This window comes from Heliangelus exortis, chromosome 1 (genome assembly GCF_036169615.1).
Source record: "Heliangelus exortis chromosome 1, bHelExo1.hap1, whole genome shotgun sequence".
Classification (NCBI taxonomy): domain Eukaryota; kingdom Metazoa; phylum Chordata; class Aves; order Apodiformes; family Trochilidae; genus Heliangelus; species Heliangelus exortis.
The window spans coordinates 121,817,373-121,844,718 of NC_092422.1; the positions used below are offsets into that span (position 1 = coordinate 121,817,373).

General features: G+C 35.8%; 1 protein-coding gene across 4 annotated transcripts in view; it reads left to right on the forward strand.

Moving 5' to 3' along the window:
• Window positions 1–27,346, forward strand: part of ANKS1B (ankyrin repeat and sterile alpha motif domain containing 1B) — a 414,385-nt gene that overhangs the window by 104,382 nt on the left and 282,657 nt on the right. For all 4 annotated transcript variants that reach the window (XM_071764199.1, XM_071764208.1, XM_071764216.1 and 1 more), the window contains exon 10: window positions 15,624–15,789. In XM_071764199.1, coding sequence (XP_071620300.1) covers window positions 15,624–15,789 — 166 coding nt within the window. The remainder of the gene's footprint in view (window positions 1–15,623; window positions 15,790–27,346) is intronic.

The following is a 27,346-nucleotide window of genomic DNA, read 5'->3' on the forward strand; positions in this document are numbered from 1 at the left end:
ACCAGATTGTAATTACGTATCCTGTCTTACCACACTTTACACACTGTTGCTTTCATCCTGTGACTGTACTTTTTATTCCTTTCAGTCTCAGGGGACCTGCACCTGTTTGGAGTCAATGCTAACATTTCCACTGCAGTCAAGGGAAACAGGATATGGCAACTAATGCCCTCGAATAACACTGAGCACTGCCAGATCTTTTCAGAAGGAGATTTTATTTTCCTTTCCCCTCTCAGTAGCTGTTTTCTTCTTCATACTATCTATCATTTTAGACATTTGGCAAGGTGCAGAGCTGTTGGAATTATCCTGCTTCACAGTAGGAGTCCTCATTTTTAGTCCTCGTTTACAGCCCTCATTTTTTAAGACTGCTTTAAAAATATTTCTTAAGTGGAACTTCTCTGACTTAAATATATATCACCTAATTATTGTTAACTTTCCTATGATGATCATATATGTAATTTTTGAGTAATTTCCTAATTTTAAAAAATGCTTGCTTTTTTTTTTTTTTTTCCAATGTATGCAGATATAAAGTGTGTTATGAAATTGAGGAGTGCATTTGAAAAAAAAATAGAATAAAATTAGCTTGGTTGGTATCTCCTTCCTTTTTATAGAGAGATTAATTTCAAGAATGATGAAAGTTTTAAGCTAGTGACTCCTGAATTAGTTTTATTCCTTCAACATAAATTTTACACTAAATCTTAGAGTATGTCATGTTTCTTGCTCTGAGAACTAATAAGATTTCTAATTATGGAAAAATAATATTTTTATTTTATGTTCATTCATGAAACCACAGTGCCTTTCTAGATTGTTTCTCTGCATAAAAATGGAAGACAGAGATGGCTTTGCTGTTTTCCTTTTTACTGAAGACAGGAAAGAAATTAAGTAGAGCCTCCAAATTATAAACCACTGAGTTCAGTTTACAGACCGTTGCCATCACTGTGTGCAATCTTTCAAGCTGATAGCTAATCTATTGCATCCTTCACATTCACTTCAGAATGCAGCAGACAACATCTTGTTCCAAGGGATCGAGAACAAAAATTACTTATTTCAATTTTTACATTAAGACCAGCATCCTGAATTCATCTAACAAGTTATGATAGATATGATCTCCGACAGCATGTTTTAGGTGAAAGTAAAAAAAACATGTTCCTGATACTTATGTCAGTCCATTAGCATATCAGAAAATGCAGACTTCCGTCAGGAATAAACAATGAGTTCAAGGCATTTGACATCATGTCTTAAAATCCATACTCTACTAAAGATCTCAAAATAGCAAAAAGGGTCTATCAATTACTCTTGAACCAAAATGACAAGTTTATTTTTCCACTTCTCTTCCAGTTAAAAATATATTTTGCAGTTATGTAAATATACTCTGTTTACACTTCAAAACAGAACAAACATAAAGCTTGATTCTTGGTTTGTATACACAGTCACCAGTACAATGGTATAATTAATGTGAATTTTGGGTGAGAACCTGACAGTATCCATCTGTGACCTAATGAGCTCACAGTTTTCAACATGTCAAAGAAAAGAGCTTGGCAAATGATTTCGTTATTGCAGTTATGGAAAAAGTCTTGTCTGAAGGTACTTCTGACCTGCACGGTGTCATTTCTATCTGTATGCTGCTGGAAAATGCCATTTTAGAAATGGCTGTTTATAGGAAGTGGAATTAGTTCTGCAGAAATAATTTAAGATCTAACATAGCAATGATACAGGTATTCTCAGAATAGGCCACCCTTCCACTACTTGTAATTGGTGAAGTTCTGGAAAAGCTTAATGGAAAATCTTTGCATCATCTTAAAATTTTAAGGGTTTTAGAAAGTGCCCAAATGGACGTAACAACCAGCTTTACCACTCTCAAAAAAACCAAAAAAACAAAAACCAAACCAAAAAAGCTGGAGACCACAGATAACCAGGTGGATTTGGGGAGACAAATTTAAATGCCTCCTCTTGTTTTAGAAGAGAGTTCATTTGTAGGTTATGATTTGTGGCTGATGTGGACTTACTGCTGTTTCTGACATTAATCTTTTTTTGGGGGCAGAAATTCCATCCTTTGTGAAACTGATGCATGTTTTTGTGGAAACTGTTGACTTCCACAAATGAGTATTTTATATCTGAAAAAAACCCAAACAAGTTTTCTTAGAAAATTCCAGATTTAATATTCTCTGGCTGTCAGTCAGTACAAAAGAAAACCTTTTCTTCATTGCAGGCTTTGTAGCAAACAATTCACTTTGCAATGATGTGCCTGTTGAACGGAGAAAAAGCTATCATGATATGTACTACTAGACCCTCTTTCATGGATCTCCAATTCTTATAAAATCTTCCTACAGTAACTATCAAGATTTTTAATGCTTTAATGGTTGAATTTCTGCTTAAATAAAATCATAAAAATATTCTATTAATGAACATTCTTCCCGTCTAAGAGCTGGAAGAAAAGAATATGCTATTGCATATATATACTTTTCTCTCAGAGTAGATATAAAAATAGGAATAATGTGATAAAATATAACATTTAGAGAGTTCTCTGTCTTCTTTAGGTTATTATTGGAAAGAAAATTGAGATATGATCTTTAAAATGTATTTCTGAGCAATGCCTTCTAACGATACAAATGGAACCGTTTTTGTGTTATTATTATAATCTTGAATGAGGAATTAGTCAAGAGGTTGATAATTTACCTGAATGTAGAATGGGAAAGTTTAGAGGTAGAAATAGTCTTGCAGAAACGACCCTACACCTTGGAAAGTTCTAGAGAGGGGTGTGTTTATTCAGAGCTGGGCACACGAGGGGATAATTCCTCTGGAATCTGTGGGCACCAATCTTGCAATCAGGCTTTTGTTATCTACACTGAAGTTTTACATATTCATTAGGTTTCACAATACACCTATACATATGCATCACCTACTCCTTTGTATTAAAATCAGTCCAAAGAGGTCATTTTCATATTCTCCTCCCTCCCGCGCTTGCGTAGTGTTTTCTGGTGGGGGTTGTGGGGATGAAGTAAAAATGAAGCAAAGGTCTTTCTCTGGGTAAACTTTTCACCTCTTCCTCTCCAGGCGTGCTCATTTCTTCAGTCTTCAGCCAAGCTGACAACATGTTCTGTTTCTTATCTCAAGGTTGCTATAGTTATCAGTTTAGCACATATATTTCCCTTATAATGTGATGACTACCTAAACAATTTTTTGGCTTCTATTAAACAAGCATTTTGTCTTAGTTTCTCTCAGGTCAATGTGACCTCTAGACAGTTACTAGCAGGCTTTTTATATTAACCCTTACCTCAATCTGTGTATGGGTGTTGCACTTGAGAGTATTTCCAAAGATATACAGGCTGCCAGGGTACAATTCTGCAGGTAACTGGGTTGACACTATAGTATGTTTATGCTTTTCTTGAAGGAATCACAGCACAGGTAATGACAGCAGTGAAGATGTAGGAACAGGGGCTACAGCACAAGGACTGACCTTAACTACAAAGCTGCTGAGACTGATAGTCAGAGACAGATTGTGAGATTGTACCACCATGCTGTCTGCAATTTGCAGATTGTAGTGCTATCTGCAGTGTAGCTGTAGTCTCACTAGCAGTCAGACCTTCAGTTACTGAGTACCTGTGCCTGCAGGTCCTATTTTTCAATGTGTATCACACCTGTGGTTTTAGTGGGAGATGACTACTCAGTAATTAAACCTTCAACTGCTTTTTTTATTCCAGTCTGAGTTTCAACAAGGCTCTTGTCCCAGGGTGCTCCTTTCCAATGTAGATCTTCTCCACAGCAGTCTACACGTCCTTGTTCTCTTGTTCAGGCTCAGGCACTTAACTCTTCCACATTGCCTTTGGTTAGTCAGTGAATGGGCACTTTGTCATGACAAAGGCAAGAATAGCAAATGTACATCAAGTAAGAATTCACCCCTTTAGATTTTTGGTAAAAGGAGTTTGAATTCTGGTCTGTGCTATATGTCTGTGCTATACTCCTGGCTCTCACTCCCATGCTGTGGGCAAGAGAGAACCTTAACTTCTGCACTCATTACATTCAAATGTGAAATAAGTATTAAGCAGTTCAGGTATGGAGGTAGAGGTACTAGAATACTTCAGCCATTTTTCCCACAAGGTTTCCTTATGGCAGAAGCTTAGAAGGTTGAGCAAGGGATAGCTCTTTCCTAGTTTGCCTAAATGTAGGCTTCAGTAAAGCAATAGGAAGCAATCTGAACAAAGACCAGTTTGATGAGGGCATTTGGTTGCTTTATTGATTGGTTAAGGGGGTCAAGGTAAGGAAGGGTTCAGGAATATGTTAAGTATAGAGCAATCTTGTGTGCCAGTAATAGAATTGGTTTCTTCTATTCTGCAGTGCAGGTTAATTTATTATTCAGCTCCTAATCTGTTTTACAAAGTTTATCATAACCCACATACAAACATACCTGCTCACATTTTCTTTTGTATGGATAGTGTGCTCTGAGTATTTCTCTCCTGAGGGGAAACTGAGCCTTATCAGAGATAAATACAGGGCTGTCTGCAATGTGAGAGACATGGGTGGTGTAGAGACCTGGGTGATCATAGCAATATTATCAGTTTAAGGCAAGCAATCTGCACACCTTAATCTTGCCAGCCATGCCAGTATATTTTCCTAGTTGTGATGTAAAGTAATTGAGAGATAAGGTAGGTTTAGCTATGTCCCATTTAGGAAGGTGTTGGATCAGCTTGACTGCACTTTCTTTTGAATTAAGTGCTGCATATATGGCTTAAAAATCCTAACAGTTGTTCTCTGTGTTTGACATGATGTCCAACCAGGAAAAAATATTAAAAATTAAAAGTAATATCAGTGAAGCAAACAGTGCAGTTACTGTGGAAAAAATGAAGTTTAATTTAAAAGCGGTACGTACAAACCTTCCTGTTGCCAGGAAACATGGCTATTTACAAAAATACAATCAGATATGGAAAGTTTACTTAAATACTTAATGAAGTGCCATGCTTCTAGCTTAATGTCAGATTTTAGTCTTTTTAGAAACAATGAATTTCTGGAATATCTTCACATTTACTTCCGAGACTGATGTATATTCTAACACGGCTCCAGGATTCCTAGAGGTAGGAACTGTAACAGCTTTGTTACAGGTTCTTATGTGGAAGAGAAATTTTCCCCAAAATTCTTTTAGTTAGCAAGTAAGAGAAAGTGGACTCCTGACATGATTTTAAGATGTTTATAATGTTGTTTCTTTATCAGTAAGGGCTTTTATAGGAATATTTATAGTTTGGAGTTGGATTTGTCAGTTAACAGGGTTTAGGTGTTTCATGTCTGACTTCTGGAAGTTTATCATGTCTGTCTGTACTTCTTTTTATATAGCTTTAAAAATTAATTTTTAATAGGAAGGAATTTTGTATTGTCTTTGTACGGTAGAAGTGGGTTAAGGTTATTCTATAGAAAGCCCAACTTTGAAAATTATTATGTTGCAATTCTGTTTATGATTGCAAAGACAGTTCTAGGTACATGAAAACAAATTATGTTCCTAAAAAATCTCTGTATTGATGCTCTCTCTGGGGAGACAGTATGAAGACTCTGTCTCTTTCTGAAAAATGCTAATATTGGGAAATTTATTGGGCATTATCTATTTTCATTGTGATATATTCTTCCATTTTGAGCTTCTATTTTGACTTACCTCAAAATTTTCTTACATTTTAAGTTCAATGTGTGTTAGTTACTTTTTGAACAGCTAAGACACAGAGGAGGGAGTATAAAAGATGGGGTATTTCTTCTTTTCTCTCTAATAAAAACAGAAAAACAAGGAGCATATTTTAACTATACACTATTGGTTAAAGTATTTTAACAACTTGGACCCAAGAAATGGTGCCATCTATTTTCTTCGTTAACAACTTTACCTCGCAGTGTATTTAGTGGGAGAACACTTCTAATTAGAATGGTAAAGAACTAGATTTGACCGATACTAATTGGTGTTGAAATTCACAAAAATTAGAAATAGAAAGACTTGTGGCATTATCTATTTTATGTTGCAGTTATCTTGTTTCTTAGCTGATGCTGTAGATATGGTAGAGACAGGATTATTTTCCAGGGAGGACACCTTGGGCTTACAGTATACCTGGAGCATGTACGAGCCAGAGTAAGATTGTTGTATTATCTTTGATATTTTCCTATAGTTTCTAAATTTCAGTGAAAAATTTTGTAGCTTTTTTTATTCTTCTTAGTTTAGGAGATTAAGTGATGAGTTTATTTAAATAGGGTTCAGATGGAGGTCTCTATCACCCATGAAGGCATATTTCTGTTAAACTTCTGTTTTGCAGTGTTGTCTCCTCTGCAGTGAGCTGAAATTTTATTGGTAATTTCAGGAACACACCACCCACACTTAGAAGCAGCTGCTCAAAAGTGCAATATGTATTGTGCCTAGAAAGAATCAGCAGGTGATGATTATACCCTGCTGAACAGTGATGGGAAAGAAGTATATTGAAAAAAATCATGTCTTATATTAGTGCTACACTACACTTTCCAGTTGTGTTTTAAGGAATAAACCTAAGCATTTTGTTCTTGCATATATATTATGCAGCTTCTTAACTTCCAGTGTAACTTTAAAGTTACCTGTGAGATCTGAAGAGATGTGTTTTGGCAAATGCATTTTTAGTATTGTACAACGTGGAGACTACGATATGGATGTGTAATGTAACCAGGCATGTTGTAATCTATTTAATCTTAGCTATTTTCAGAACTGGTTGGACAAGGCCCAGAACAACCTAATGGTTAAGATAGCTCTGCTTTGACTGAAAGTTTGGATGAGATGACTTCCAGACATCTCTTTCATACAATTATGTATAACCATTTGTTATTTACTTCTCTGTATAATTATAGACAAGTAATCTCAGGTTAGGTAATTTCTTTTAAAAAAATGAGGACTGACTCTATGTTCTTCCATTTGTAAATTATGTTTGTTGAAGTACAGCTATACCTGGCCAGCACTGTGAAAGTCTGTGTACCATCAGTCTGTGTTGTCTCTTGGTGTGATCATGAAACAGCAAAATCAAAATGGGTTGAGACAGAGGAAGAAGAGAGGTGTCAAAAAATACTGGATTTTTCAATGGATTTGTCAGAAATCATCTGAAGTATTGATGACCATAGTGGTTTTCAAGATGGACTTTAATTACTAAGAGAGATACTCAAATTCATTTAGAAATTAATGTTAAATTGAACACTGTCATATTCCTGAAATATGGCACAGTGAGTAATTGGGGAGATCTTAAATAGTAGAAGTATGTTCCATTTTGTTAATTTGTGGTTTGTAATTTAGTGAAAACCAGAAGGCACACTTTCAAGCAATGTTTTTGCTTTCATAGTGCCTGATAAATTCTGGGAAAATGGAAAAAAAAAATAATGTAGGGTTCCTTAGTGACTAGTTAGCCTAATGTTCTAGCTTTCTTCATTTAAAAAGCTCAACTTTTCAGTTTCTCTTGCTACATAGCATGAAAATTAAAGCAGTATGTTGAAACTTGAAAACTTATTTACAAGTTCTTGATTAGTCTGGCCAGATTGAGTTTACTGTTCAGTATTACATTTTGTGGGGAAAAAAATAAAGCCATCAAAGATACTTGGCACTTGCTCTTTCTATGACAGTAGCAGGAAGATAAGGGTCTATGGACAGAAAGGCTGGTAATTGCATTAAGTGGAGTTAAGTGATCAGGTGGGTGGTGAGATCTGGGTGTGGTGATTGCTATATGGATTTACTAAGTGGATTAGCCATTAAATCATGCTGTGATAAGGCTGCAGTTCTATGAAAGGCTGTTTAAAGGCACTTGGCATTTTCATCCTTTTTTGGGGCCTAGCACCATTTTTTTTCCTGTTGGTTGGTTTGCTTTGCTTTTTTTTTTTTAATGGTGATACAAATTGTTTTGAGCATCACTGAGAAGCTAATGTTGGAAACTGAGAGACTTTTGTTTTCTTCTTTTTTATTTATTTCAGTTTTTATTTGTAGGAAAATTCATGGCTTCACAGAGTAAGTAGCTGGAGAATTTTGTAAAATTGATAGAACCTGATTTCTTTCTGAAGAAAAAAGACCTGACTGACAATTGAGAATTTAAAAAGAACAACTTTGTAGGCTGCAATTGTGAATCCTCTCCTGCTGCCTGAGGTTTAATGTGAAGTCTGGCTGTTGGAAGTTTTCACTGAAAACTTTTGTTCCCAGTACCCATTATACTGAGTCTGAAAATAAGATAAACCCTGATTCAACAAATTACTTAAGCCTACTTAAGCATAAGTACTAAAGTACTTAATCCCTTTTGGAAAACCAGAGGACAGAACTGTTCTCTATTACCCACCCTCCCAAGGGAAGATAAAGAGGAATAAGAACAAGAGACTTAAAAGCTGGAAATTAAAACTGGAACAGGTTTACTGGAACAGGGGAAAGGCAGTAACACACAGGCTTTCTGAGTAGCAGATTTCTTGCTCTGACAAACTCTGTTTCCTCATAATGAAATTATAAAGGATTTGAGTGTATGTTAACTTTGAGCATTTGGATTGCTATTTTGGGGTCGAGTTATTCTTTTGTTGAAATACAAGAAGTGTGTTGAATCAGAACCTAGAACAGTGTCAGTAGGCAGTTTTGTGTACTTTTTTACTATCTTGTTTGTGTGAAACCCTGCCATAGTTTGCTTGCATATGAAGGAAGGTCACACAGCATGAATAGATAATATCTGTAATAGAACACATACAACTAGTGTGACTGAAAATCTGGGCAAGATACTGGAATTTTGGTCCTATATATATAAGATTCTTTGGTAGCTGTTCTGTGACTGGAATCTTGCAGTGAATCTATAGAAAGTTTTCAAAGTTCAAATTTCATTGAAAATATTACATTGATTCCCTTACAGTCTTTGTCAACTTCGTTTTATATAACCTTCATTTTCTCAGATTCCATTCTTCAATAAATAAGGAAGAGTATTTACAGTAAATAAGTAGAAATACTATTTCATACTATAGAAATCATAATAGTAACAATTAAAGCAACAGAGCTTCAACATAAATAATGGCATTCCCTATTTAAAGCACTATAAAAAAGTATCATGTTTCTTTGCTGAATGTCTCTCCTTCAGAAATGAGTAGTGCATTAGGTAACTATGCTGATGAATTGTTCTTATTTATCAGTCTTTGCTAATTGAATTCAATATTGCTGAGCCAGTGCTCATAAAAGTGTCTAGGATGTGGACAGTCTGATGAGGTAGCACTGGAGGATGGAACTTTTAGTATCTGTAAAGCTTAATGTCCATGTTATGAGTGTTAGTGGGGTTTTGCAGGGTTTTGGCAAGGAAACAGCAGGGTTTGTGGCATCACATTCTGAACTATGAGGCAGTAGCCAGGCTCTTTAAGAACACAGGAGATACAGACATGGTATGAACATTTGTCTACCTCTGTAGACCACTGTTGTGCGTATTTCTCCCGCTTTGCTGTGAAAATTTGTTTTACAGTTTTAAAATACTGATTCTAATGTACAGGATGAATTTATTTTCCTTCTGATTTTCTCTTACTGATAGGCTCTGCTGAAATACCATGATTACTCTAGACAAAGGTTTTTTGGTCCTATTTAATTAGAAAGTACTAACTTCTATGAACTTTTTATGAACTTTTCACAGATCCTGGGGCCTTTAAAGAACAATTTCAAAATGTTCTTCCTCTGTTGATTTTGTCTCTCATTTTCTTTTCAGCTGTATACCATCGTTTAATTTCACAAAAAAGTTGTTTATTTTTTTATAATATGACTTTCAGTAACTTTAATATTTGGAAAAACATTTTCTTGTTCTTACTGTGGGATCATATGTAGGAAGGGATTCTTTTAAGAAACTCATGTCTTACACTACTGCAATGTCTTTTATACCAAACCTAATTAAATTTTTATTCAGTATCACACTGGAAAAATTTAAACATGGGAGATCCCGTTTCCTGAAATAACAAATGTTTATTTGTAGTTTTCATTCAGTCCATTGTCTATGGCATCAAGTAATTGGTTTATGTTGTATGAATCTGTGACAGTATTTACATTATTTTAGAACAAAATTGATGGGACAATACAGAATATTTTCTAGAAGTGTACAGATTATCTGTAACAGATATTGGATTAACTAAAAAAAAACTTTCTTTTCAAAGAAAATGTCTTCCATAATGTCTCTTTTTAGTGATGTTATGTGTCCTTCAATCAACCCAGTTTGAAGTTCCAGGGTTCTTTTCTACTTTATGTTAATAGTAAAAATTGTTATTCACACACATGATGTGTTTTTCTTCCTCCTCATCTACTTCAGTGCATTCAGTACCTCTCTCCCCTCCATAGCAACACATATATTTTTAATAGCACAGTAATTGATAGCAATGAGGCTATAAAATGTGAGAAAATTTCATCTTGTCTGCTTAACATAGAATAGCATGGTAATTTTTTTTTTCTTTTACTTTTTAATAAATACTGACTCCACCACAGGATTTCTAAGTATCAAACATTTTCTAGTTTTAGCCCTCATTACAGGAGGACTTATTATTATTACTACATGTTCACTGTTTTTATTTAAAATCTGATTGCTAAGTTTTAGTACGGTAGATGACAAAAAAACCCCAAAAAACTAGGAGGTCCAGTTTAAGAGCTGGACCAAGCCTTTGGGTCTTTCAGCTGGGGAGAAGAAGCATGAATGGTTCATTCCCTTGTGGTCCAAAGGCAGAACAATTAAGTCTCATTCAGTCTTTGTATAGTTCACACCTAGCCTCAGGCACATTCAAAAAAGCTAATGCAAAGTGGAAAAGGATTTCTTTTACTGGCTTAGGGGAAAGTGATTTTGTGATGCTCAGAAGGAATCTGTCAGTTGTTACTCACATACTGTCAGAACCCCTGTAAAATCAGTGAAGAAGTCTGATTATATATCAGATATTGTGTAAAGTGTCCTTTCATAACCCCTTCAAATCTTTGGGCTGTTACCAAAGGAAGTCTGCAGCCTGCCAAAATATACAAGGTAAACATTTATTTATCAGTCTCTGGGAAGACTTAAAGTAGGTTCTTTCTTTTGACTTCACTAGATACTAGAAGAGCCTTCTTCCTGTTGTTCTGTTTGTTTTGATCTTTGAAGCTGACCCTTGAAACTGTGACAGATGCTCCTCTGAGCATCTTGATTCACCTTCTGAGACATCTTCTGGCCCAAATGTCTCAGTTTCCAATGACTTATTTTATGTCTTACTAGAGGAAGTGTTGTATGAAGATAAATGTTAAGGCAGGCCCTCTTTCATAGATGATATTCTGGCTATGAACTGATATCTGAATACTTTTACAAAGATTAATTAGTGGTTTTATTGCTATTCTTAGTAATTTGCAATATTCTATTCTTAGTTGTTTTAATACAGATTTTTTTTTTATTTACCCCAAGTAAGAGATTTGCCCCAAGTATTGAGCTAACTGCTTTTTGTTTCTGTGTTTAAAACCTTGGCATTACAGTCTATGCAGTTTGCAGAGAATTATTGTTTCCATGGAGCAAATTCTATTTTTTCAATATAATAGCTTTTATTTTTAATAAAGGCTTTAAATAAATTTTCCTGTATCTTGATACTCAAACAAGACATTTTTTTTGTTTAACAGTGTTCATGAAAACAGTGGAAAAAATGGGAGTAACCTGGAAATTACTTTCTAGTTTGTAATTGCATTTTGTTCAGCTAAACTAAGAATCATTTGTTAAACCAGTTATTGTATTATGCTACATTGCCACACACAACCATTAGCATTTGCATAAACCAGATTATGTAGACTTGCAGTATATCCTTTGTCACACTGAGTAATTCATTAGAGGAAGCATCTGCTCTTTTTCATCGTCTGCATGTTGTATGCATGGGAAAGCTTGTAACATGACTTCAACAATCTAACTTCATTTGAAATTCTGATTATCTGCCAGATAGAATTAGGGAAACTCAGCAAAAATGCAGTGATAGGTTTCTGCCTCTGACACTGTACTCATGCTCACAATTTACCCTTGTTTTCAGACATTTATAGTTCAGGATACAATAGCTAGCTTTGTTAGAACCTTTAGCTTGCAAGGAGTGATATCAGTTGAGTTTTCATATGTAATTTTAGATTGTAAACAAGATGCTTCCAAATGTGCATTTGAAATGGGGAGGACAAGCCTACATCTGGAATGCTGTGTAAATAATGCTCATTTTTCCTCAAGCACAGAGTCTGAAAAAGCAGATCTCTTTTTTTTTTTTTTTTTTTTTTTAATAGTGTCTGAAAAATTATGCCTCATCTTTATATTTTTAACAGTATAAATACACAGGACAACAAATTGTTTTTAACAGGTTTTTAAAATGGAAATTTTTTGCAGCTCTGTGGAAGTCTAACTGAAACTTACTCACCATGACTGTTTCAGGTGCTGGAGGAAAGGAATTATTTCAGATAACTTTGTACATGTATTATTCCCACAATAGAAAGCCCACTGTTTCAGATGCTTGGTGGGAGGGCAAAAGAGGATATCCTTTTTAAAGTTATAAATACTTTGTGCAGACCAGAGTAGATCCTCCTGTGTCATTACCCTTAAATGAGATTCCAGATTCTGTAATATATCATGAAGTGAACTTTACTATCTATTCTATGACAAATTACATATTCAAGTGTTTCTAGCTGTCATAACAATGAATATTTATCATAGTTTGACTCATGAAAAATTATTCTAATTACATGATACTTTAAAAATTACTTTGGTTAAATTATTAGTCATAGATAAAAGTGGTTTTACTAGCCATCCAATTATAATAATATTCCTGCTTTCTTTTAATGGAAAGGCAATTAAAAGAAGTATTTCACCATCTAATTGTATTTTGGGGCTATAATGAGATAGGAGGTACTTTCAATCAGGTTTTGCTTAGTATGTTTTTGTGAAAAAATCACAGAACGCCCTTAAGGTTTGGGCATTCTCCTCACCACCTTGCTCCCTGTCAAAAAACTGTTTGAATTATATTCAGTCACTAGTCAGGGCTTCTTTCTTGCTTGCATTCTTGGTTTTAGAATTCTTGAATTTAGAAGTTTTAAATAAATTTAGAAGTTGTAAATAAATTAATAATTGCCTGGTAAGACACAACATATCTACATCAATTATCACTGTGATGCATGATATGCAATAGTACATCTTTAAACCACACTTTTTCTGCTGTTAGTCATCTGGCAGTCATGTCTGACTGATGTGCCATGTTTCAGGGAAGTAATGAAACTTCAACTGATCTGATTTCTATAAGAAGGGAGATGGATGATGTGAAAAATTTTCAGTAAAATGCAAATTCTGCCTTCTTGTCAGTATGTCTGTTCAGATTAGATGCTACTGAGCAGCTATAATTTTATTCTTAGGTTATACAAACACAGATTTTGGTATACTGCTTGGTATCTCAGTCCTTGAGCATACATCATTCAGATTGATTCTTTTAAGGAATGCAAGACTATGTAAAAGGCAGAAGCAAGAGCAGCCAGAAGCTTAGCAGAAACATGGAAAAAAGGCCTACCAACATCATGTTGGGTTTGAGATGTACTTCTTTTATGGAAGATAGTTTCACTTGTATGTAGCCATTTCCAGCCACAGAGATACTTTTTTAAAATTCCTTTGTTAAATAAATTTTTGGCTCTGTCTTTTTACAGTAGACTGAAATGGACAAGCTAGACATTGCTTTTTTTCAAGGTAGGAAGGAATAAGGACTCTTCTGCAGTTGCTCTTCAGCTGATTCAATGCCTCCATACTACACAGTGCAGTCCAGGGAGAAATATTTTCTATATTTATTGTGAGAAAAGGGCAAGGATATATTCTGGATTTAAAAGTGCTGTAATTTATAAATTACAAGGTTTTAAAAAAAATCTTTTCTAATTTAAACCTACTGTTCCAGCTCATGCACATTTGCAAAACTGTGCATTTGTAATCTTGATTTCAGTTTTACTTTTCCTAAGTTCCATGATTCATTTTATCCAAGTGCTATTTGCAGGATTTTTTAAAAATAGCTAAATAGCACTGGTTGTTTTTCACAGAATGTGAGCTGCAGGAATAACTTTCTACAAATTCTATTAATAATTTCTATTAATTTTCTATTAACTTAAGTTAAATAATTGTATTCAGGCTTCAGTAAGCCCACTTACAAACTTTTTCAGTTCCCTGTTATGTCTGTAGAGTCTGCTAGCTGAAACTAGTTACTATTAGCATATACCAGTAAGTTTGCTAATGCAGAGAGCTCATACTCTCACTAGACATAAAAAGCAAAAGGTAAAAGAGGTAGAGGTGCAATCACATTTTTCTTTTAGTTACGTTCTTTTAATATTGGCCACTAATCTTGTATTGGTTTTTGCTACTACATATTTTATTTTTTTTATTGCAAATGCTTGCTTCTTCCATTTATTTAGTGAGGTTTTTCCCTGGCTTATAATTAACTGTTTCCAGTATTCATTTTCATGTTCGTTATTTAGTGGTGGGTTAGCCTAGCAGGCATTTAAAAATTGGTTCTTCTGAAATCATCAAGTAAAATTTTGAAGTGAAGCTTCTGTTGCTGCCATCTCAACCCTATTCTTTGAGAGGCCTTGAATCCATTACCAGATAATGAGCTCCCATAACTATCAGGTCACAACACAAGGAACAAGAAAAAACTGCAAAATCTTCAGTTGTGTATTGATCTGCTAGCAGTACGAATCATTTAGCTAAAAAAGGAGCTGTTACTTATAGCCATAGTTTACCTTAGGCAATGTGAGTCCTTGTTGGAGAAATTATTAATTCACATTCTTCAGTTATATTCTGTGTAGTGCTATGATAATATTTAACTGTCAGGGTACTTTCTAGCTCTTTGCATTTTATTATATCTTATTCAATTTGTGTGCAGTGTTTGACTTTCTCAGGCATCTGTATGTCCAATGTAGGAAAAACAGATTTATGTCTTTCCCCTGCAGTCACTTTCTGATGGGGAAAAAAAAAAAAAAAAAAAAAAAGTCACAAATCAGAGACCCTGGTGAAACTGTTATCCTCTTATCATGTTCTAGAGCAGAGACAATCTTCAGTGAACCAGCAAAAGTTCTGATTGATTCATTTTTTTCCTCTGTCACCGTTTGCTAACAATGGAATTCACTGAGTACCACTGTTAAGGGACCTTGCACCTTTATTGCAGTTCACATTCACAACCTGGGATTTTGTCATTAAAATGTAGATGGCATGTCTTTAGCTTTCTTATATATAATATAGACATATTTTAAAACCATCCCCAAAGAGAAAGTGATCGTGGTGGCTAATATAATTGTCATTTTTGTGAGTTATAATTTTAAAAAATGAACAAGACACATAATTAAAGAAAACAAATAAGAGACACCCGCTTGAATTAGAATACAGCAAAACAGGTATGGCAAGAACAGTTATGTTGGAGCTATGTTTGATGAATAAAGCCATTTTTGTAACTAAACAAGAGTTATATCACACAAAAATTCCAAGAAACAAGTAATGTTATCTTCTAGCATGCAAGTAATTATTCCAGTCTGTTACTATTTAGATTTCAGCAGAATTAATTGTTTGATTTGCTGAATTATAAACCCTGCTAGCCAGAATTTTTGAACCTGGCTCTTTTCCTGTGTCATTTGAAAAATATCTCTCTTACCTACTCAAATTTTTGCATTTCAGGAATCTTATTCAAAGAAGAGAGGTTATGCATTGGAAGCAATACCCTCTGTACCTCTGGATGCAGTTCCTTCAGAAAATGATAGCAGTCTTTGTGATTCAATAGACATAGCAGTGACCAAAAAACCTTGTTCCCTAGAGATAGCAAGAGTTTCTTCCTCAAGACCAGGTAAATCACCAAATAATCCTTTACATAGTCTTTGGTGTAAGTGTAATGTTATAGAAAGTATAGAATTATATATAGAAGATAGAGGATTGTATATTTAAGAATAAAGTACTCTGTTTACTTATCACAGCATGGTTACAGTCTTATTAGCTTCCATAAGAGCTTCGTATCAGAATAAAGATTAATATCAAAATGCTGTAGAAGGGAAAACAAAGCAGAGGTGTAAATAATTTCCTGGATAAATATAAGAAGATTGCAAGAAGCTGAATTAGAAATATAATTTCTTTAAGCCCAGCCTTTTGCAGTTATCTATTTACTAATCTCTTTCTGTTTTTTTAATGAAGTGCTAAGCAACAACTTTATACACGCAATTAAAATTTTAAAGTACTCTGTATTTCCATGTTACATAAAGGAGGATGAGTGAAAGAGAATGAAACAGCGCATAAGAATTGCTAGAAATATTAAATGACAGTTTGGCAGACTGCTGTGTTTATGATATAAGTTTGAACAGCAATGAGATGCAATAGTTAAAAGCCAATAGAATTATACTGATTCAGATGAATTGTATTAAATGTATGAACTCTGTTTACATTCTCAAAAATTATATGCTGTCTTCTGTTACCCTTGTTTGAACCTTTCATTGGTTACCACCTGGTGCAGAAATTTCAGAACACAGCCATTTCACTTTAAGTTATTTGACTGGGAATCTGCTTTGACAAATGACACTTCCCACCAGTACAGATCTATTTGAAATGTGCAATTGACTTTTTGACCTGTGCTATCTTGATTAGGAATCATGATTTGGGAAATACACAAGAATGACAGATAATTGTTGAGTAACATCATGCTACCTATCTATCTATATAAAGGGAAGCACCTTCTTGATTTCACAGCTGAACTAGAGTTGGAAGACTTACAGAGCCATATCAGCCATATTATTTAAGGGCCAGATATCAAGATACAGCTTTGGAGACTATAAGATGAGGTGATGTGGATCATAATTCTCACCTTTCCATGAAATTTGGGCTAAGGAAGACTTGAGGCAACCTGTATTGTGAACAATGATCTAAGAGGTGGCATAAATTGGGATGCTACCCTTATAGTTGCACAGAGTGGACCAGAATCTGGTTCAAACATCAGCACAACTACTTGTCTAACTGAAGGTTTACTTTGTTGATGCTTTGTTGATAATTCTTTGGCTCTGATAATCTAAAAAATTAGCAGACTGTGCAGGACAATATTAGGGGTTGCCATCCAGTAGAGGAAGAAAATTCCAAATTAGCCTTGTTTTTCTGGCTTCCACTTGATTAATCACCATAAACATACTTATTGCAATGGGAAGGTTGCCATGCCCCCATTCCACAAATTGGCAAATAGAGTTCATTATCTGCCTCCATAGTAAAGGGGTTCAACTATAAAGCTTTCCATTGTAAATAGTATTTAAAAACAAACAAACAAAAACTTTTCACTAACTCAGATACCAGGCTTTCACATGTGCTCTCTGCTGAACAGAGACATTTTTCGTAAGCCTAGTAAGTCTGTTAAGATCAGAATGAAAAACAAAAGTGACATTTTTAGGTCTTAATCTGGAAAACATTATTTTGTGAATGTTAAAACATGGTGTCTATCAGAGACCTAAAGAGTAACCAAGGAAGCTGTTGTACATGTAGCACACTCATAATTTTTAAAAAATCTAGCAAGGTCAGCGAGTTGACAATACAAATATACTGTAATTCTTTCTGTCTTTGCTTTCCATATACCAGTATGATCTTTTCCTTGGCATTTTACTGGAAAGAATATTTGGCTGTATAAATAAGCAGACTCCAAAATGTGATTTTATTTTAAGCTATAAATGTAGTAGTTATCTAATTGGTCTGGCTTGTAAGTCATGTCTGTAATCATGTTGGCTGTTACCTATACTACAAATGGCCCAAATGTAATCAACCGTGTTACTTGCAGTTGTAAGGTACTTAATACTATGCATAATTGCATGTGAATGTCAGCCTGCCTCTTCAGTTCATACAGATTTATTGCTTGAATAAGTTATGTATGGTTACAGCGATGATCAATTTAAAACACATATCTAAATTCATGCCTTTTTTTCCTGAATTTCCCTGGTTTTGTATTGCTGAAATGTGCTGACTTTGAGAATGCTATTTCAAATCCCTGTGCTGTGTCATATGTAGAGTTCATTTCAGAGCATGAGGCAGCACTTTGAACAGAAAATTGCATCTGTCAGTCTCCTTTCCCTGGGTGATAGGACACTGTCTTGCTACTAAACTCCTAACTGTTTGCAAATAGTCACCTTGCCAGTCATTATTCTCTTATCTACTGAGAAAGAAACAGGCTGCTATGTAGTTCTCTGTATTGTCTTTAATTTCCTGAATCTTATTCTTGAACTCACAGGGAACAGCAGAGGATGAACACACCAGGCACCAAATGGTAAAGGATTGTTAGATATAAGGGAGAACTGAAGAGAAAGGAAGTAAAAATAGTCATTAAGTTTGTTACTTCTACCTTCTGAGATCCCGTGTTGTGTGAGTTTTAGGTCTGCTCGCAAGAAATCAGGTTTCTGTAGGAAGAATGGTTACATCAGTGCGAATGGTGGCAATTAAAACAATTGCCTCTAATTAGGACTGATCTAAGAGTAAAAAAGACTGAACGTGACTCAGAATTCAAGATACGTTGTTCTTTGTCTTTGCTGTGGATTGATAGAGCAAGGTAGGCAGAGTATGGTTGTACCTCTGCTTTTAAAGTAACACTTAAGACTTGATGAGGAATATTCTGAAATGCTGCACCCTTTGAAACAATTTTTTTGTGCTAGGTAAAATACTCATTTGGACTTAGGATTTCATAAATCAATCACATAAAATTAATTTAATAAATTAATTGATTAATGAGTCAATTTTACTAACAATTCTATTGGGCTGTTCCAGAACAGTATCCTCATTCCTTAAACTAGACATTTCTACAAGTAATTTTCATTTTTAGTCTGCCCTCCCTCCCGTTAAAAAAAAAAAAATCACATGACATATTTAACCTTGAAAAATAACGATAAAATTGTATTAGCTCAAAAGGCACACATTAGTATTGCCCTTTTGATCAGTTGGATATAATTACATTTTATGAATTAGGAACAAATCATCTCAGAAAAGGTGTATAGTTTTAATAAATGGCTGAAGTTCAAAGCATTTGATAATTCTAATGCTCAAGTAGGCATTGCCAGATATTTTCATGAAGTTAGTGGGATTTTGATCAGTCTGGAGTAGCAGAAGTTTAGGTCCATTACCATGCTGCATTTGGGCTGATGACACTTACAGACTTGCATCCTTGGTAGCTTGGAAATTTCATACCATGTTCCATCCTTGAATGAAATCTAGGATACATTACAGAAGACATGTAATAAATGTTGGGGTTTTATTCATTGGAATTAAGTATGTGTCCATATCCAATAGACAGATCATATCTCTTTCAGCCTGCTTCTAGTTCCTGCCACAGAAACGCCCTAGGAGGGAGACAAGGTGGCAGCCTACATACTAAATTTTTAATAATAGGGAGTTTTGGCCTTTTTTTAAAAGTATCATTAGGAATTAGAACTTTTCAAACTTTGTTTCAAAATTTGGTGAAAATTATAATTCCTCTGGGAAATTTGACCTATCTATGCAGATTAATGAAGGTTTCAATACAGCATCTCATTATTGGGAAGAGATATTGCTGTCTGTAAACTGCATAAAAATCATCCTTGTATTAAAGAGTTACAGTTCAAGGACCTATTTTTTTCCAGCTATGCTACTTTACTGTGACTGCAGGTCATTGTGATTTTCAACTTGCAACAGCTTAGCTGTGGTGATGCAGAACTCAGTGTCGGCTCCAAAATGCAGATGGAAATACTGAGAGGCTTCACTTAGCCTGAGCTCTCAGCCACCACACAGTCAGCACTTCTTAAGCCAGAAATTTTAAAGATAACTCTGATATGCCTAGGCAGTTACATTTAAGACATGGCTTCTGTCAAGGGGAGAAAAATATCCTTATATATGTAGTGTGTAAGCACATAGCCTGTATCAGGTGAATACAAGGTGAAGAGCTGAAACATAAAGGAGGAGGTATCTTAGCAGCTGGTCATCTACTCAGCTAACTGTACTTTGGAGAAATCTTGCTGTACACTGATAGGACAAGGTTGGAAAAGTGTGTTAGCATCTCTGTCTCAGTATCTCTGCTTTTGAAGTAACATTTAAGACTTGATAGGAATATTCTGAAATGCTGCATCCTTTGAGACAATTTTCTCTGCTAAGTAAAATATAAATTTGGATTTAAGATTTCATAAATCAATCTCATAAAATTGAATTTCATGATGTTTTTGTTACTTAGAAAAAATTACTTAAGTTGCATTTAAGTGTTAGTGCCATGGCACCATACAAGAGAATATATGTTATTAATGGTGCCTTTTTCTTATAGCTTTATAATCACAGCAGGGAAAATAACAAAAATGTTTGTCACTGATTTATTATGACATATCAAACTGTCCCCAGGATGGTCTATCTACTGATAAAAAAGGTTTTTTTCCCTTCTTTCTCAGCCTGGCTTCCCTCTCTTGTCATTACAATGAAAATGAAACCAAAAATTTGTAGCCAGTGTGTCAGCTCACCCCTGCTTGCATTTTTGCATCTACTGTATAACACTGTCAGTCAAGCAATTTCATACAGATATATAGGAGACAGTTATTTAGAAACCTGAATTGAAAGATAGCATAGCTGTGATAACATTTTAATCAAAATTAAACTATGAATCTTCTATGTAGTTTCCAAAATTATGAAGTACTTGGCTTGGTAAATTAAGTGCTGTTTGTCAGGTCATCAGTTTCTGATTGGTTTCAGTAACAAATCTTCACAGCACATATCCTGAATATGTGGACATTCCAATGCTCCAGACTGAGAATAAGATAGCATTTCTGAAGCAACTGAAAGCTTTTGGTATCGTAGTGCATATTCAGAATCATTGCTACCTATCTGCCATGAGTGCTGCATTTCCAAAGTACTACATCTGAGGCCTGATATCTCAGGGGACAGCAAGGGGCCTCACTAGTCAAGATCCTATATCACCAGCTCTGAGCAGGGCAGACCTAGAGACTTTGTCTGGGTTCAACCATGAGCCCAGATGACCAAGCAAATTTGTGCTAATGAGGTAGATCTAAAGTCAAGCAAGAAAGTCAATGGAAGGACCAAGTCTGGTGCTGGCCAGGAAATTTGTGATAACAAGACCATGCCCAAGGTGAAGCTGGGAAGTCAGCTCATGAATTGGGGGCTGAATGTGCAGGACTGGTACTCCTTTAGCATAGCTCAGGCAGGAACAGGAGGCCCCAGACTGAGCTGAAATGGTGTCTCTAGGAAAGGGGATGTAAATGAAGAACTTCAGAATGCTGATTAGGGCCATTAGAGCTTATTAGTGCCTCAGGGCCCTGGCATAATGTATGAAGGATAATCAGTGTCCTGTTTTCTTCTGTCTGTCAATCAAGGAGACAGTATTTCTGAAGAGTATAATTTATCTGTATGTTGAGTGAGAAGTGAAGAGCCACTCAGAGCTTGTCAATATAGAACACAAAGCATAGGTGTGTTATGATAATGTGAGCCATGCATCGTTTTAGTGGAGCAGATAACTGGCAAGAGGCTTCTGTTTCCATAACAACCCAAGAGTTGAAGTCTTTCTTAGGCAACAAGTGGTGTCTCTTCTGAGCAATTTTTTGCCTTGGATAAAAGCTCTTGTTATTAAGTAAAATTTCCTTGCTCTTAAGGTGCTTTATACAGTCTAATGCACCTTCAGCACAGAAAAAGAGATTCATAGGCCATGAGAAGAATGTGTAAAAGAGTCTCAGAAATTTCAGAATTTTTTCAGAAAGTTAGGGGTTTGAAGGGACCTTGAAGGATCCCACCCACCTGCCACACCAGGGTCATCTACAGGAGGTCTTGCATCCAGGTGGGTTTTGAATGTCTTCAGAGAAGGAGACTCCACAACCCCCCTGGGCACCCTTATCCACTGCTATGTTACCATCACAGTGAAAAAATGCTCCTCGTATTTATAGGGAACCTCCTATGCTCAAACTTATATCCATTGCCTCTTGTCCTATCATTGGACATAACTGGGAATCATAGAATCATGGAAGTGCTCAGGGTGGAAAAGACCTTCAAGATCATTGAGTCCAGCCTTGTCCTAACCCTATTAACCCATTCCTGATGACCCACCACTAAACCATGTCCCCAAGCACCACATCCAGGCAATTTTTAAACACATCCAGGGATGGAGACTCAACTGCTTCCCTGGGGGACCTGTTCCAGTGCTTAACAACCCTTTCTGTAAAGAAGTTTCTCTTGATATCCAACCTAAATCTCCTCCAACACAACTTGAGAAGAGGCTGGCACCATCCTCCTTGCTCTCTCCCTTTATATATTTATAAACGTTGATGAGGTCTTCCCTCATTCTCTTTTCCAGGCTGAAGAGTCCCAGATCCCACAGCCTTTCCTCACAAGGGAGATGTTCCACTCCCTTAATCATCTTAGAGGCTCTGCATTGGACTCTTTCAAGCAGTTCCCTGTCCTCTTGAACTGAGGGTCCCAGAACTGGACACAATATTCCAGATGCAGCCTCACCAGGGCAGAGCAGAGGGGGAGGAAAACCTCTCCCAACCTAGTAACCACCCCTCTTCTAATGCACCCCAGGATGCCACTGGACTTCTTGGCCACGAGGGCACATTGCTGGCTCATGGGCATCCTCCCATCCACCAGCACCCACAGGTCCCTTTCTTCCATACTGTTCTCCAACTGCTCAGTCACCAATCTGTGCTCTTACTTGAAGTTGTTCCTACCCAGATGCAAGACTTTACACTTGCCCTTATTGTGATTCACTAAATTTCTCCCTGCCCAATTCTCCAGCCTGTCTATGTCCCTCTGAATGATAGCTCAGCCCTCTGGGGTGCCAGCCAGTCCTCCCAGCTTTGTGTCATCAGCAATCTTGCTGAGAAGACACTCTGTTGCATCATCAAGATCATTGATAAAGACGTTGAACAGGACTGGACCCAGCACTGATCCCTGGGGGGCTCCACTAGTTATAGGTCTTCAGCTGGACTCTGCACCATTGATCACCACTCTTTGGGCTCTTGTGTAGCCAGTTCTTAATCCATCTCACTGCAGATTCTTCTACCCAGCATTTCCTGAGCTTGCTCATGAGGATGTTATGGGAGACCTTATTTTTCATTTGGGTATTCTGGAAAGAGCAGGTGAGTGATATATACAATGGATAGTTCTCATGCACATGCATCTGGAACCAGTGGCAAACATAGACAACTTAAATAAATTGTAATAACCCAGATGTAATATTAATGTATTACAAAAGTTAATGTCAAATTAACTCTATTTACTTATATTTTAAAAAAATGTATATTTTTTTTTTTTAAAAAGGAGGTTAACTAATACAATCCAGTTCCCTGGAAGCAATGCTAATTTGCATGACCTATTCCCCTTTCACTTGTTATTATTGGTGACCCATATCAGCTATTCCATGATTACTGATGTCAGGCTGAAAGCCTGTAACTGCTGAGGTTACTTCATTAGCTGAAGTCTTGTCAATTCTTAGCTTTATTCCAAGTGCCATTAAGAAACAGCACCATTGTTGAGATAGCTTCTTGTCTGATCTCTTTAAACTTTATAGTACAATAGATGTGTTGATTAAACTTTTTCAGCTTTAGTGACTCATATTGAATATCCCCTTTGGACATTTTAATATAAACATATTTTCACATAAGATTCTGTTTGATATTTTGGAAAAATATTTCACATCTCAGTTTTTGAATGTTATTTCTTTTGATACATTTCTAGAGTAATGTGCCAAATTCTTGGTTTTTCCATTGTCCATTTATCTCCTCTGTGTCCTTGATGCTGCAGAGGTCTATGGAGAAACAGCATTATAATCCTAATTAAGGACTTCTTCAGAATGCATAAGCACAGGAGGCTGTATTGAGGTTGCACAAGCCACGTCAGTTCATACATATCACATCTCTGATATACTTTCCTTTACAACCTATTCATTCCTCTAAGAGGTTTTTAATATATAATTAAGATAATTGCTCCCCATCACTTGCTTCTCTGGATAACCTCTCTGATAACATCTTTAGCAGTGAAATATAATTCTTAAAAATACTCTGTCATTTCTGAAGTTAAAGCACATGGGAATGACTGATACCATGTCACCAGTTCACTATCAAATAGATGCAGGTTTCCACCCATCCATTATGTTCCAGTGAATCTGTTTATGGTCTTTATTTCACTTACATTGCTAGCTTATATTTTCTTTGCAAAGTGAGAGAAAAAGGTTTCAGCTTGACGTAGCTACTTTTTGATCCACTACTTTGTTATTTTTCATTAAAGTACAAATGGAAAAAAAAAAATCTAGCTTTCATGGGAGTTTTGGGTGATTTTTGCAATTGAGTGCTCATCAAAGTGCATGCATTCTGACCAACATTTGGTTTCATCCATCCCAGTGTGATTACCATCCAGAATGATCTCATTATACACTTGACTGCATGCTGTCAGACAAAAACCCCTTTTTTCAAATCAAGACAATTATTCAAAAGAACACAATTATTTTGAGGTCTTTCTCATTTTAAAGCCAATACACAAATATTATTTAACAGAATTTGAGATTTTCTTTGCCAAATGACTATTAGTTGTGTCATCCTTAGCAAATACTTTTGAGTCAGGGATGAAATATGCATAGATCATATACAAAATACTCCATTCTTGTAAGTAATACTATGCTTCAAAATGCTCCTGAGATTGTTTTATAATTGAGCAGATGTGATGGTACCTTTTATAAGAGGCAATAAGTTACAGATATATGAGGAATAATACTACTAATATTAGCTGCAATAGTAAAACTTGATTTTACCATTAATTTACTTACATTTTAGATGCGTCTGGTATATGGTAGAGGAATATAAGCATGTATATGGCATAGCTCTTCATGGAGCTCTTCAGTATGCATTTTGCTAACATGTGTCTTGTTGCACCTATGGATTTTCTACACATTTTTTCAATTCTTAAATTGAATTATTTACACAACTTTCAGGTTGAATCTTACTCTGGATAAGAATTTGGGAGAAACCAGTTGTCTTGACTTCATGCTTTCTATTGTGATACTCAAGACCTTGCATGTTGTCCTACTTAGCTTTAGGATGAAATGGAGTCCTAAAATTTTAGAGATCCAGGTCTCAAGAGTCAATGCTTCACTTGACTTTGGTCTATAATGCAATAAAGTTTCAACTACTGTAAAATAATTCTTAACTGTTTTTCAGAAGCACTGTGGATGTAACAGGAAACACAATACAGATATGTCTTGAATGACATAAAGACTCAGTTGTCCATTGTGAAAGATTAATTTCTCCACTGTTTGATCTCCCAATTTCAGGTGGTAAAGCTGCTCAGCTCTGAATGATCAATCATTAGACACTGCAATATACATATCTTAGCATCATCTAGACATTCTCAGCTGTTCCAGAAAGTTATGACATTTACAAGGTCCTGTCTCCCCTGCTCCGTGTGTAGTTTTTCCAGTCTTTTTTTGTTATTCTGTATTAAAGGCTGCAAGTGTAATACAGTTTATTAGTGAGTGTTTTGTGGCTTGCTGTAGATGGTGACACAATGTGTAGCCTACAGGTGCCTTGCAGCCCAGTAATTATTATGTGCTTGCCTTCAGTTTAGCTGTTGGATTTGGTGATTTGGACAATACCTTATATTTCTATATCCCATGTCAGGGGATTTATCTGGAATGCAGGGGATGAGGCTGAGAGCCCCAAGTACCATGCTATAATGTGTGTGTCACAGGACATGAGAGTGCTGTTCAGCACTGGGCCCATCCAGCTCCATATCAGACCAAGATCTATGAACTCAGTCCCTGCTCTGCTCTATCAGAATAGTTTTGAGCTTCAGCAGGCCCCACGAACTGAATGATCAAAAGTTCTGCTTTGTGGGATACCTGCCTGGAAATCTTTTGTCTTTTTAGTCTTTCTTGCAAACACACACCAGGACTTCCATCCTAATCCAAGAATTTTTTCTGATTAAAATATCCTGGAAAGGATGCATTTCATCAAGAAAATCAGTGTGGATTAATCAGCTCTTATGTGGTGAAAACCACTCTCAAGTGATTCATGACTACATTCATACTTGGGCTTGGGGGCTCTGCTAACAGGCAGGTACTGAGGTCTACGGCTCATAACTCTGCCTGCTCCCCCCTTCCTGCTTTTCCTCCTTTCCTTTCCTTTCCTTTCCTCTCAGTAGGGATCATCTGCCCTACAGTTCCTGTGCTGCTTCAAATATTGTAGTGAGGAATCACTGGCTTTGATAGGAATGCAATTAGTAACCTCAAATTCTTTCGTACAGTTCTAAGTTTTCCCTGTACTCGGGGCCAAACAAATGTAAGAAGTTTTACTGGTCCTTCTGACTATCTGCAGGAGAAATTTATTGTTTTGTGGCTGACTGCATCAAAATTTGGTCATGATTTTACTTTATATCAACCAGACAACTGAATATATGAACTAATAATTTTATTTCATCATTGACCCTTGAATCTGATCTGAAATACTATCATTTAGGATTTAAAAATACCACAACCTGTTTCTACTGTTTTTATTACTCCAGAAAATAACAAATGTGTTAACTTTGGCCAATTTTAGTTATTATATTTAATATTTCAATAAGTTTCATTGTGTTCTATTGGGAACTCCCTTCTTCATGAGCATATGTTTTATTAATTAAAAAAAAAAATCCACTAACTTCAGTATATTTGGAAGGCAGAAGTCTTGGCATAGCTTGCTAGATTTTGTTAAATCAAAATATTTGTGAAAATACTAAGCAATTACTAAAATAAAACATTTCTTTACCTAATGAACAGATTTATTTGTTTTGTTCAGTTTCAGAGATTATTAAAAAAATAGAAAAACATTAATTCCTAGTGAAGGTAATCAGTGCTACACTGTAAAAAATATTTTCCCTCCTGTTCTATTTTAAATTAAATGAAAAAACACTGGTTTACTTCCATTTCCTCTGCTTCATTTCCCTTTCTGCATCTGCTAGTCCGGATGGCAGTATGGAGCTTGCTGCCAGAGTTTCCCTCTATTACATTACAGAGATTTCATTTTCATTCTTTTTATACCATTTTCCTTTTTACCACCTCAAAAGTAAACTTGGAGTGTGCAAGAGATGTAGGGTTTTGCTGCATATCAAAAATAGGTGGGGAAGGGACTTGTATTGCCCTTCCACAGACACATAGATGCAGTATACCTTTACAAGAAGCTAACAATAAAGGTTTCTACTGCAGCAGGATATCAAACTAGATTTTTTCCCTTTTCTCAATATGCCTTTCCATACTGGAAAACTGGAAGAACCTATCTAAAAGAACATTTTCAGAAAACTGAAAAAGTCTTTAGAAGGGCCGTGTCATAGTTTTTAGTCCCCGGCAGGGCTTATTATGCTTTCTATAATACAATATATCATTTTGTGCCGTAGTATCTGTCCTG